This window comes from Oncorhynchus mykiss, chromosome 3 (assembly GCF_057628025.1).
Source record: "Oncorhynchus mykiss isolate SJ-2025 chromosome 3, ASM5762802v1, whole genome shotgun sequence".
In the NCBI taxonomy this organism is placed as follows: Eukaryota; Metazoa; Chordata; class Actinopteri; order Salmoniformes; family Salmonidae; genus Oncorhynchus; species Oncorhynchus mykiss.
This window is the reverse complement of record NC_143024.1, coordinates 86,911,259-86,924,556: the sequence shown is the minus strand read 5'-3', so window position 1 is coordinate 86,924,556 and position 13,298 is coordinate 86,911,259. Positions and strand designations below refer to the sequence as shown.

The 13,298-nt window shown below is 63.1% G+C and overlaps 1 protein-coding gene across 1 annotated transcript in view; it reads right to left on the bottom strand.

The window, feature by feature from the left end:
- The window catches only part of LOC110520589 (coiled-coil domain-containing protein 80), a 40,084-nt gene that overhangs the window by 5,655 nt on the left and 21,131 nt on the right, over positions 1-13,298 (bottom strand). The window contains exon 8 of the mRNA XM_036975211.2: positions 12,021-12,104. Coding sequence (XP_036831106.1) covers positions 12,021-12,104 — 84 coding nt within the window. The remainder of the gene's footprint in view (positions 1-12,020; positions 12,105-13,298) is intronic.

The following is a 13,298-nucleotide window of genomic DNA, read 5'->3' as shown; positions in this document are numbered from 1 at the left end:
GCCCCAGCTCTCTGCCCCAGCCCCACCTCTCTGCCCCAGCTCTCTGCCCCACCTCTCTACCCCACCTCTCTGCCCCACCTCTCTGCCCCCCTCTCTGCCCCAGCTCTCTGCCTCAGCTCTCTACCCCAGCCCCACCTCTCTGCCCCAGCTATCTGTCCCAACTCTCTGCCCCACCTCTCTGCCCCACCTCTCTGCCCCAGCTCTCTTACCCCACCTCTCTGCCCCAACTCTCTGTCCCAGCCCCACCTCTCTACCACAGCCCCAGCTCTCTGCCCCAGCTCTCTGCCCCAGCCCCAGCTCTCTGTCCAACCTCTATGCCCCAGCCCCACCTCTCTGTCCCAGCTCTCTGCCCCAGCTCTCTACCCCAGCTCTCTACCCCAGCCCCAGCTCTCTGCCCCAGCTCTCTACCCCAGCCCCAGCTCTATACCCCACCTCTCTGCCCCACCTCTCTGTCCCAGCCTCACCTCTCTGCCTCAGCCCCAGCTCTCTGTCCCAGCTCTCTGCCCCAGCCCCAGCTCTCTGTCCCAGCTCTCTACCCCAGCCCCAGCTCTCTTTCTCAGCTCTCTGTCCCAGCTCTCTGCCCCAGCCCCACCTCTCTGCCCCACCTCTCTGCCCCAGCCCCAGCTCTCTGTCCCAGCTCTCTGTCCCAGCCCCAGCTATATGTCCCAGCTCTCTGCCCCAGCCCCACCTCTCTGTCCCAACTCTCTGCCCCAGCACCAACTCTCTGTCCCAGCTCTCTGCCCCAGCCCCAGATCTCTGTCCCAGCTCTCTGCACCAGCCCCAGCTCTCTGCCCCAGCTCTCTGCCCCAGCCCCACCTCTCTGCCCCAGCTCTCTTCCCCAGCCCCAGCTCTCTGTCCCAGCTCTCTGTCCCAGCCCCAGCTATCTGTCCCAGCTCTCTGCCCCAGCCCCACCTCTCTGTCCCAACTCTCTGCCCCAGCCCCAGCTCTCTGCCCCTGCCCCACCTCTCTGCCCCAGCTCTCTGCCCCAGCCCCAGCTCTCTACCCCACCTCTCTGCCCCACCTCTCTGTCCCAGCACCACCTATCTGCCCCACCTCTCTGTCCCAGCCCCACCTCTCTGCCCCAGCCCCAGCTCTCTGTCCCAGCTATCTGCACCAGCCCCAGCTCTCTGTCCCAGCTCTCTACCCCAGCCCCAGCTCTCTTTCTCAGCTCTCTGTCCCAGCTCTCTGCCCCAGCCCCACCTCTCTGCCCCACCTCTCTGTCCCAGCCCCACCTCTCTGCCCCAGCCCCAGCTCTCTGTCCCAGCTCTCTGTCCCAGCCCCAGCTATCTGTCCCAGCTCTCTGCTCCAGCCCCACCTCTCTGTCCCAGCTCTCTGCCCCAGCACCAACTCTCTGTCTCAGCTCTCTGCCCCAGCCCCAGATCTCTGTCCCAGCTCTCTGCACCAGCCCCAGCTCTCTGCCCCAGCTCTCTGCCCCAGCCCCACCTCTCTGCCCCAGCTCTCTTCCCCAGCCCCAGCTCTCTGCCCCAGCCCCAGCTCTCTGCCCCAGCCCCACCTCTCTGCCACAGCTCTCTGCCCCAGCCCCACCTCTCTGCCCCAGCTCTCTACCCCAGACCCACCTCTCTGCCCCACCTCTCTGTCCCAGCCCCACCTCTCTGCCCCACCTCTCTGCCCCAGCCCCAGCTCTCTGTCCCACCTCTCTGTCCCAGCCCCACCTCTCTGCCCCACCTCTCTGCGCCAGCCCCAGCTCTCTACCCCACCTCTCTGCCCCACCTCTCTGTCCCAGCCCCACCTATCTGCCCCACCTCTCTGCCCCAGCCCCAGCTCTCTGTCCCAGCTCTCTGCCCCAGCTCTCTGTCCCAGCTCTCTGTCCCAGCTCTCTACCCCAGCCCCAGCCCTCTTTCTCAGCTCTCTGTCCCAGCTCTCTTACCCCACCTCTCTGCCCCAACTTTCTGTCCCAGCCCCACCTCTCTTCCCCAGCCCCAGCTCTCTGCCCCAGCTCTCTGCCCCAGCCCCAGCTCTCTGCCCCAGCTCTCTGTCCCAGCTCTCTGTCCCAGCTCTCTGCCCCAGCCCCACCTCTCTGCCCCACCTCTCTGCCACCAGCTCTCTGCCCCACCTCTCTGCCCCAGCCCTACCTCTCTGCCCCAGCTCTCTGCCCCAGCCCCACCTCTGCCCCAGCCCCAGCTCTCTGTCCCAGCTCTCTGTCCCCAGCTCTCTACCCCAGCCCCAGCTCTCTTTCTCAGCTCTCTGTCCCAGCTCTCTACCCCAGCCCCAGCTCTCTGCCCCAGCCCCACCTCTCTGCCCCAGCTCTCTGCCCCAGCCCCAGCTCTCTGCCTAAGCCCCACCTCTCTGTCCCAGCTCTCTGCCACAGCTCTCTGCCCCAGCTTTCTGCCCCAGCTTTCTGGCCCAGCTTTCTGCCCCAGTTCTCTACCCCACCTTTCTACACCATTCTCTATCCCATCTCCTTATCCCACCTCTCTGCCCCAGCTCTCTGCCCCACCTCTCTACCCCACCTCTCTGCCCCACCTCTCTGCCCCCCTCTCTGCCCCAGCTCTCTGCCTCAGCTCTCTACCCCAGCCCCACCTCTCTGCCCCAGCTATCTGTCCCAACTCTCTGCCCCACCTCTCTGCCCCACCTCTCTGCCCCAGCTCTCTTACCCCACCTCTCTGCCCCAACTCTCTGTCCCAGCCCCACCTCTCTACCACAGCCCCAGCTCTCTGCCCCAGCTCTCTGCCCCAGCCCCAGCTCTCTGTCCAACCTCTATACCCCAGCCCCACCTCTCTGTCCCAGCTCTCTGCCCCAGCTCTCTACCCCAGCTCTCTACCCCAGCCCCAGCTCTCTGCCCCAGCTCTCTACCCCAGCCCCAGCTCTATACCCCACCTCTCTGCCCCACCTCTCTGTCCCAGCCTCACCTCTCTGCCTCAGCCCCAGCTCTCTGTCCCAGCTCTCTGCCCCAGCCCCAGCTCTCTGTCCCAGCTCTCTACCCCAGCCCCAGCTCTCTTTCTCAGCTCTCTGTCCCAGCTCTCTGCCCCAGCCCCACCTCTCTGCCCCACCTCTCTGCCCCAGCCCCAGCTCTCTGTCCCAGCTCTCTGTCCCAGCCCCAGCTATATGTCCCAGCTCTCTGCCCCAGCCCCACCTCTCTGTCCCAACTCTCTGCCCCAGCACCAACTCTCTGTCCCAGCTCTCTGCCCCAGCCCCAGATCTCTGTCCCAGCTCTCTGCACCAGCCCCAGCTCTCTGCCCCAGCTCTCTGCCCCAGCCCCACCTCTCTGCCCCAGCTCTCTTCCCCAGCCCCAGCTCTCTGTCCCAGCTCTCTGTCCCAGCCCCAGCTATCTGTCCCAGCTCTCTGCCCCAGCCCCACCTCTCTGTCCCAACTCTCTGCCCCAGCCCCAGCTCTCTGCCCCTGCCCCACCTCTCTGCCCCAGCTCTCTGCCCCAGCCCCAGCTCTCTACCCCACCTCTCTGCCCCACCTCTCTGTCCCAGCCCCACCTATCTGCCCCACCTCTCTGCCCCAGCCCCAGCTCTCTGTCCCAGCTCTCTGCCCCAGCTCTCTGTCCCAGCTCTCTGTCCCAGCTCTCTACCCCAGCCCCAGCCCTCTTTCTCAGCTCTCTGTCCCAGCTCTCTTACCCCACCTCTCTGCCCCAACTCTCTGTCCCAGCCCCACCTCTCTTCCCCAGCCCCAGCTCTCTGCCCCAGCTCTCTGCCCCAGCCCCAGCTCTCTGTCCCAGCTCTCTGTCCCAGCTCTCTGTCCCAGCTCTCTGTCCCAGCTCTCTACCCCAGCCCCAGCTCTCTTTCTCAGCTCTCTGTCCCAGCTCTCTACCCCAGCCCCAGCTCTCTGCCCCAGCCCCACCTCTCTGCCCCAGCTCTCTGCCCCAGCCCCAGCTCTCTGCCCCAGCCCCACCTCTCTGCCCCAGCTCTCTACCCCAGCCCCACCTCTCTGCCCCAGCTCTCTACCCCACCTCTCTGCCCCACCTCTCTGTCCCAGCCCCAAATATGTGCCCCACCTCTCTGCCCCAGCCCCAGCTCTCTGTCCAACCTCTCTGCCCCAGCCCCAGCTCTCTGTCCCAGCTCTCTACCCCAGCCCCAGCTCTCTTTCTCAGCTCTCTGTCCCAGCTCTCTGCCCCAGCCCCACCTCTCTGCCCCACCTCTCTGTCCCAGCCCCACCTCTCTGCCCCACCCCCGGCTCTCTGTCCCAGCTCTCTGTCCCAGCCCCAGCTATCTGTCCCAGCTCTCTGCCCCAGCCCCACCTCTCTGTCCCAGCTCTCTGCCCCAGCACCAACTCTCTGTCTCAGCTCTCTGCCCCAGCCCCAGATCTCTGTCCCAGCTCTCTGCACCAGCCCCAGCTCTCTGCCCCAGCTCTCTGCCCCAGCCCCACCTCTCTGCCCCAGCTCTCTTCCCCAGCCCCAGCTCTCTGCCCCAGCCCCAGCTCTCTGCCCCAGCCCCACCTCTCTGCCACAGCTCTCTGCCCCAGCCCCACCTCTCTGCCCCAGCTCTCTACCCCAGACCCACCTCTCTGCCCCACCTCTCTGTCCCAGCCCCACCTCTCTGCCCCACCTCTCTGCCCCAGCCCCAGCTCTCTGTCCCACCTCTCTGTCCCAGCCCCACCTCTCTGCCCCACCTCTCTGCGCCAGCCCCAGCTCTCTACCCCACCTCTCTGCCCCACCTCTCTGTCCCAGCCCCACCTATCTGCCCCACCTCTCTGCCCCAGCCCCAGCTCTCTGTCCCAGCTCTCTGCCCCAGCTCTCTGTCCCAGCTCTCTGTCCCAGCTCTCTACCCCAGCCCCAGCCCTCTTTCTCAGCTCTCTGCCCCAGCTCTCTGCCCCAGCCCCAGCTCTCTGCCCCAGCTCTCTGTCCCAGCTCTCTGTCCCAGCTCTCTACCCCAGCCCCAGCTCTCTTTCTCAGCTCTCTGTCCCAGCTCTCTACCCCAGCCCCAGCTCTCTGCCCCAGCCCCACCTCTCTGCCCCAGCTCTCTGCCCCAGCCCCAGCTCTCTGCCCCAGCCCCAACTCTCTGCCCCAGCTCTCTACCCCAGCCCCACCTCTCTGCCCCAACTCTCTACCCCACCTCTCTGCCCCACCTCTCTGTCCCAGCCCCACCTATGTGCCCCACCTCTCTGCCCCAGCCCCAGCTCTCTGTCCCACCTCTCTGCCCCAGCCCCAGCTCTCTGTCCCAGCTCTCTACCCCAGCCCCAGCTCTCTTTCTCAGCTCTCTGTCCCAGCTCTCTGCCCCAGCCCCACCTCTCTGCCCCACCTCTCTGTCCCAGCCCCACCTCTCTGCCCCAGCCCCAGCTCTCTGTCCCAGCTCTCTGTCCCAGCCCCAGCTATCTGTCCCAGCTCTCTGCCCCAGCCCCACCTCTCTGTCCCAGCTCTCTGCCCCAGCACCAACTCTCTGTCTCAGCTCTCTGCCCCAGCCCCAGATCTCTGTCCCAGCTCTCTGCACCAGCCCCAGCTCTCTGCCCCAGCTCTCTGCCCCAGCCCCACCTCTCTGCCCCAGCTCTCTTCCCCAGCCCCAGCTCTCTGCCCCAGCCCCAGCTCTCTGCCCCAGCCCCACCTCTCTGCCCCAGCTCTCTGCCCCAGCCCCACCTCTCTGCCCCAGCCCCAGCTCTCTACCCCAGCCCCAGCTCTCTTTCTCAGCTCTCTGTCCCAGCTCTCTGCCCCAGCCCCACCTCTCTACCCCACCTCTCTGCCCCACCTCTCTGCCCCCCTCTCTGCCCCAGCTCTCTGCCCCAGCCCCACCTCTCTGTCCCAGCTCTCTGCCCCAGCACCAACTCTCTGTCTCAGCTCTCTGCCCCAGCCCCAGATCTCTGTCCCAGCTCTCTGCACCAGCCCCAGCTCTCTGCCCCAGCTCTCTGCCCCAGCCCCACCTCTCTGCCCCAGCTCTCTTCCCCAGCCCCAGCTCTCTGCCCCAGCCCCAGCTCTCTGCCCCAGCCCCACCTCTCTGCCCCAGCTCTCTGCCCCAGCCCCACCTCTCTGCCCCAGCCCCAGCTCTCTACCCCAGCCCCAGCTCTCTTTCTCAGCTCTCTGTCCCAGCTCTCTGCCCCAGCCCCACCTCTCTACCCCACCTCTCTGCCCCACCTCTCTGCCCCCCTCTCTGCCCCAGCTCTCTGCCTCAGCTCTCTACCCCAGCCCCACCTCTCTGCCCCAGCTATCTGTCCCAACTCTCTGCCCCACCTCTCTGCCCCACCTCTCTGCCCCAGCTCTCTTACCCCACCTCTCTGCCCCAACTCTCTGTCCCAGCCCCACCTCTCTACCACAGCCCCAGCTCTCTGCCCCAGCTCTCTGCCCCAGCCCCAGCTCTCTGTCCAACCTCTATGCCCCAGCCCCACCTCTCTGTCCCAGCTCTCTGCCCCAGCTCTCTACCCCAGCTCTCTACCCCAGCCCCAGCTCTCTGCCCCAGCTCTCTACCCCAGCCCCAGCTCTATACCCCACCTCTCTGCCCCACCTCTCTGTCCCAGCCTCACCTCTCTGCCTCAGCCCCAGCTCTCTGTCCCAGCTCTCTGCCCCAGCCCCAGCTCTCTGTCCCAGCTCTCTACCCCAGCCCCAGCTCTCTTTCTCAGCTCTCTGTCCCAGCTCTCTGCCCCAGCCCCACCTCTCTGCCCCACCTCTCTGCCCCAGCCCCAGCTCTCTGTCCCAGCTCTCTGTCCCAGCCCCAGCTATATGTCCCAGCTCTCTGCCCCAGCCCCACCTCTCTGTCCCAACTCTCTGCCCCAGCACCAACTCTCTGTCCCAGCTCTCTGCCCCAGCCCCAGATCTCTGTCCCAGCTCTCTGCACCAGCCCCAGCTCTCTGCCCCAGCTCTCTGCCCCAGCCCCACCTCTCTGCCCCAGCTCTCTTCCCCAGCCCCAGCTCTCTGTCCCAGCTCTCTGTCCCAGCCCCAGCTATCTGTCCCAGCTCTCTGCCCCAGCCCCACATCTCTGTCCCAACTCTCTGCCCCAGCCCCAGCTCTCTGCCCCTGCCCCACCTCTCTGCCCCAGCTCTCTGCCCCAGCCCCAGCTCTCTACCCCACCTCTCTGCCCCACCTCTCTGTCCCAGCCCCACCTATCTGCCCCACCTCTCTGCCCCAGCCCCAGCTCTCTGTCCCAGCTCTCTGCCCCAGCTCTCTGTCCCAGCTCTCTGTCCCAGCTCTCTACCCCAGCCCCAGCCCTCTTTCTCAGCTCTCTGTCCCAGCTCTCTTACCCCACCTCTCTGCCCCAACTCTCTGTCCCAGCCCCACCTCTCTTCCCCAGCCCCACCTCTCTGCCCCAGCTCTCTGCCCCAGCCCCAGCTCTCTGCCCCAGCTCTCTGTCCCAGCTCTCTGTCCCAGCTCTCTGTCCCAGCTCTCTACCCCAGCCCCAGCTCTCTTTCTCAGCTCTCTGTCCCAGCTCTCTACCCCAGCCCCAGCTCTCTGCCCCAGCCCCACCTCTCTGCCCCAGCTCTCTGCCCCAGCCCCAGCTCTCTGCCCCAGCCCCACCTCTCTGCCCCAGCTCTCTACCCCAGCCCCACCTCTCTGCCCCAGCTCTCTACCCCACCTCTCTGCCCCACCTCTCTGTCCCAGCCCCAAATATGTGCCCCACCTCTCTGCCCCAGCCCCAGCTCTCTGTCCAACCTCTCTGCCCCAGCCCCAGCTCTCTGTCCCAGCTCTCTACCCCAGCCCCAGCTCTCTTTCTCAGCTCTCTGTCCCAGCTCTCTGCCCCAGCCCCACCTCTCTGCCCCACCTCTCTGTCCCAGCCCCACCTCTCTGCCCCACCCCCGGCTCTCTGTCCCAGCTCTCTGTCCCAGCCCCAGCTATCTGTCCCAGCTCTCTGCCCCAGCCCCACCTCTCTGTCCCAGCTCTCTGCCCCAGCACCAACTCTCTGTCTCAGCTCTCTGCCCCAGCCCCAGATCTCTGTCCCAGCTCTCTGCACCAGCCCCAGCTCTCTGCCCCAGCTCTCTGCCCCAGCCCCACCTCTCTGCCCCAGCTCTCTTCCCCAGCCCCAGCTCTCTGCCCCAGCCCCAGCTCTCTGCCCCAGCCCCACCTCTCTGCCACAGCTCTCTGCCCCAGCCCCACCTCTCTGCCCCAGCTCTCTACCCCAGACCCACCTCTCTGCCCCACCTCTCTGTCCCAGCCCCACCTCTCTGCCCCACCTCTCTGCCCCAGCCCCAGCTCTCTGTCCCACCTCTCTGTCCCAGCCCCACCTCTCTGCCCCACCTCTCTGCGCCAGCCCCAGCTCTCTACCCCACCTCTCTGCCCCACCTCTCTGTCCCAGCCCCACCTATCTGCCCCACCTCTCTGCCCCAGCCCCAGCTCCCTGTCCCAGCTCTCTGCCCCAGCTCTCTGTCCCAGCTCTCTGTCCCAGCTCTCTACCCCAGCCCCAGCCCTCTTTCTCAGCTCTCTGTCCCAGCTCTCTTACCCCACCTCTCTGCCCCAACTTTCTGTCCCAGCCCCACCTCTCTTCCCCAGCCCCAGCTCTCTGCCCCAGCTCTCTGCCCCAGCCCCAGCTCTCTGCCCCAGCTCTCTGTCCCAGCTCTCTGTCCCAGCTCTCTACCCCAGCCCCAGCTCTCTTTCTCAGCTCTCTGTCCCAGCTCTCTACCCCAGCCCCAGCTCTCTGCCCCAGCCCCACCTCTCTGCCCCAGCTCTCTGCCCCAGCCCCAGCTCTCTGCCCCAGCCCCAACTCTCTGCCCCAGCTCTCTACCCCAGCCCCACCTCTCTGCCCCAGCTCTCTACCCCACCTCTCTGCCCCACCTCTCTGTCCCAGCCCCACCTATGTGCCCCACCTCTCTGCCCCAGCCCCAGCTCTCTGTCCCACCTCTCTGCCCCAGCCCCAGCTCTCTGTCCCAGCTCTCTACCCCAGCCCCAGCTCTCTTTCTCAGCTCTCTGTCCCAGCTCTCTGCCCCAGCCCCACCTCTCTGCCCCACCTCTCTGTCCCAGCCCCACCTCTCTGCCCCAGCCCCAGCTCTCTGTCCCAGCTCTCTGTCCCAGCCCCAGCTATCTGTCCCAGCTCTCTGCCCCAGCCCCACCTCTCTGTCCCAGCTCTCTGCCCCAGCACCAACTCTCTGTCTCAGCTCTCTGCCCCAGCCCCAGATCTCTGTCCCAGCTCTCTGCACCAGCCCCAGCTCTCTGCCCCAGCTCTCTGCCCCAGCCCCACCTCTCTGCCCCAGCTCTCTTCCCCAGCCCCAGCTCTCTGCCCCAGCCCCAGCTCTCTGCCCCAGCCCCACCTCTCTGCCCCAGCTCTCTGCCCCAGCCCCACCTCTCTGCCCCAGCCCCAGCTCTCTACCCCAGCCCCAGCTCTCTTTCTCAGCTCTCTGTCCCAGCTCTCTGCCCCAGCCCCAGCTCTCTGTCCCAGCTCTCTGTCCCAGCCCCAGCTCTCTGTCCCAGCTCTCTGCCCCAGCCCCACCTCTCTGTCCCAGCTCTCTGCCCCAGCCCCACCTCTCTCTCCCAGCTCTCTGCCCCAGCCCCAGATCTCTGCCCCAGCCCCAGCTCTCTGCCCCAGCCCCACCTCTCTGCCCCAGCTCTCTGCCCCAGCCCCAGCTCTCTGCCCCAGCCCCAGCTCTCTTCCCCAGCTCTCTGCCCCAGACCCAGCTCTCTGCCCCAGCCCCACCTCTCTGTCCCACATCTCTGCCCCAGATCTCTTCCCCTGCAAAGCTACCACTTCATTCAAGGAAAGCTCCCCAAAGAGCTCATATGAATGCTATTTGGATGGCCAGAGAAATTAAAGGGAGGGTTTACATATTTCCTCCCTAACACCCCTACCACAGCAAATGTCTGTGTGCTTATGCAGCTGTGAGGGGTGTATGGATGGAGGGCTGTATGTGTTTGTGTTGATGGTGTGGTGTAGGCAGCAGCACCAACATGTTTTTGAGGTTGAGCCCCATACCACAGAGGAAAGATCAAAAAAGTGTATCTGGTAGCATGGAGAGAATAAATAAACAAGGCTGGGCAATAGGGACGTGGACCGGGGGAGACAGCAGGAGTTAGGGCTGAGGCTGGGCTATAGGGACGTGGACCAGGGGAGACAGCAGGAGTTAGGGCTGAGGCTGGGCTATAGGGACACGGACTGGGGGAGACAGCAGGAGCTAGGGCTGAGGCTAGGCTATAGGGACGTGGACCGTGGGAGACAGCAGGAGCTAGGGCTGAGGCTGGGCTATAGGGTCGTGGACCGGGGGAGACAGCAGGAGTTAGGGCTGAGGCTGGGCTATAGGGACACGGACTGGGGGAGACAGCAGGAGCTAGGGCTGAGGCTGGGCTATAGGGACGTGGACCGGGGGAGACAGCAGGAGTTAGGGCTGAGGCTGGGCTATAGGGACACGGACTGGGGGAGACAGCAGGAGCTAGGGCTGAGGCTGGGCTATAGGGACAAGGACTTAGGGAGACAGCAGGAGCTAGGGCTGAGGCTGGGCTATAGGGACGTGGACTGGGGGAGACAGCAGGAGTTAGGGCTGAGGCTGGGCTATAGGGACTTGGACCGGGGGAGACAGGAGGAGTTAAGGCTGAGGCTGGGCTATAGGGACGTGGACCGGGGGAGACAGCAGGAGTTAGGGCTGAGGCTGGGCTATAGGGACTTGGACCGGGGGAGACAGCAGGAGTTAGGGCTGAGGCTGGGCTATAGGGACGTGGACCGGGGGAGACAGCAGGAGTTAGGGCTGAGGCTGGGCTATATGAACGTGGACCGGGGGAGACAGCAGGAGTTAAGGCTGGGCTATAGGGACAAGGACTTAGGGAGACAGCAGGAGTTAGGGCTGAGGCTGGGCTATAGGGACGTGGACTGGGGGAGACAGCAGGAGTTAAGGCTGGGCTATAGGGACGTGGACCGGGGGAGACAGCAGGCGTTAGGGCTGAGGCTGGGCTATAGGGACGTGGACCGGGGGAGACAGCAGGAGTTAGGGCTGAGGCTGGGCTATATGGACGTGGACCGGGGGAGACAGCAGGAGTTAAGCATGAGGCTGGGCTATAGGGACTTGGACCGGGGGAGACAGCAGGAGTTAGGGCTGAGGCTGGGCTATAGGGACGTGGACTGGGGGAGACAGCAGGAGTTAGGGCTGAGGCTGGGCTATAGGGACTTGGACCGGGGGAGACAGCAGGAGTTAGGGCTGAGGCTGGGCTATAGGGACGTGGACCGGGGGAGACAGCAGGAGTTAGGGCTGAGGCTGGGCTATAGGGACATGGACTGGGGGAGACAGCAGGAGTTAGGGCTGAGGCTGGGCTATTGGGACTTGGACCGGGGGAGACAGCAGGAGTTATGGCTGAGGCTGGGCTATATGAACGTGGACCGGGGGAGACAGCAGGAGTTAAGGCTGGGCTATAGGGACTTGGACCGGGGGAGACAGCAGGAGTTAGGGCTGAGGCTGGGCTATATGAACGTGGACCGGGGGAGACAGCAGGAGTTAAGGCTGGGCTATAGGGACTTGGACCGGGGGAGACAGCAGGAGTTAGGGCTGAGGCTGGGCTATATGAACGTGGACCGGGGGAGACAGCAGGAGTTAAGGCTGGGCTATAGGGACTTGGACCGGGGGAAACAGCAGGAGTTAGGGCTGAGGCTGGGCTATAGGGACGTGGACCGGGGGAGACAGCAGGAGTTAGGGCTGAGCTACTGCGACAAGGACTGGGGGAGACAACAGGAGTTAGGGCTGAGGCTGGGCTATAGGAACAAGGACTGGGGGAGACAGCAGGAGTTAAGGCTGGGCTATAGGGACTTGGACTAGGGGAGACAGCAGGAGTTAGGGCTGAGGCTGGGCTATAGGGACTTGGACTCGGGGGAGACAGCAGGAGTTAGGGCTGAGGCTGTGCTATAGGGACTTGGACTCGGGGGAGACAGCAGGAGTTATGGCTGAGGCTGGGCTATAGGGTCGTGGACCGGGGGAGACAGCTGGGAGCTGGGCTATAGTCTTGGACTGGGGGAGACAGCAGGAATTTGGGCTAAAGTTGAGCTACCTGCGTGCTGTGACAATTAAACAACATCAGACATTCAACAGCATGGGTGTATTAACTGAAGAACAAAACATAACACAGCCCATTTACCCTCCATGTGTTTCCTGTTTTGTTTCATCTTCACAGCCATTTCCTGTATGAAGTATGATACACATAGGCGCTGTGGAGACAACAGGGTTCTCACCGTTGATTGGATAGAGCTCTAGTACTCCTCCCTGATCCACTGCCTCCATGCCGACCAGCTTCAGGATGGAGATGTGTCTCAGGCCTGGGTCACCATGGAAACCACCACCATACAGACAAACCCACAATAGAGAGGCCGTAGAAGCACATTAGAACAACAAAAACACCCAACAATAACAACATACAACGTAAAGTCAAACGCCTCCTACTGAGCATCTAAGTCAGGGTTCTTCAACCTGTAAACAATAAGGAAGGGAGGCGTTGATTGGTTAGATTGTAGATTGAAGGTGTTCCTTAGCAAGAGAAAAACCTGTAGCGCCACTGAGTGTGCAGGGTTTTGATCCAACCCCCTGCAATAACACACACCTGATTCAGCTAAGTAACGGCCCAGAGAGAAGACCTTGATCTCCAGGATCAGAGTCGGAGCCTCCCCCCAAAACGGATATAATTCAACCACTTGTTTCATATTCATCTCTAAACGTATTTATTCAATAAGTGGATGCGGCTGTTCCTGATTAGAACCATCTGTGAGTTAGTCGTGATAATAGCGAGGGAATGTGAAGGACTTGTGTCCTGCTGAGCCAGACAGATGGTTGTTCTGAAGACAGAAAAACCACAGTAACCACATGAAAACACTGCTCTCTAAGGTGAGAGCCAAGAGCTGAATACCGCGGTACGAACCCAAAGCAGAGTCAGCAGCTAGGAGAAGCCTTGTTTATCAGAGAAGCCAGGTTTGAACACACACACACCTAGCCAAGAGAAACAGAGGAGGGGATCACAGTCTTTGATCTGAGACTACAGAACTGGTAGATGAGTAGGGAGTTACACGTCCATGAACCTTTTCTGAGGAGTATATGTTGTGTGTGTGTGTGTGTGTGTGTGGTTGTGTGTGTGTGTGTGTGTGTGTGTGGTTGTGTGTGTGTGTGTGTGTGTGTGTGTGTGTGTGTGTGTGTGTGTGTGTGTGTGTGTGTGTGTGTGTGTGTGTGTGTGTGTGTGTGTGTGTGTGTGTGTGTGTGTGTGTGTGCGTGAGTGAGTGAGAAGCAGTTATCATGGTCCTCCTCAGTTTCAGCGGCAGCAACACATGTATCATGACTACCTCAGCGTGTTTACCTATCAAGCTAAAATCTAACAGATGAATTGAGAGCCTGAGTGTTGTTGACCGTGTTCCTCCAGATGAGGTCTTTTCTGAATGGAGGCTGTTGTAAATCTAATATGATTTACACCTGCTGGGAACCACAGGGTGCTGTGTGTGTGTGTGTGTGTGTGTGTGTGTGTGTGT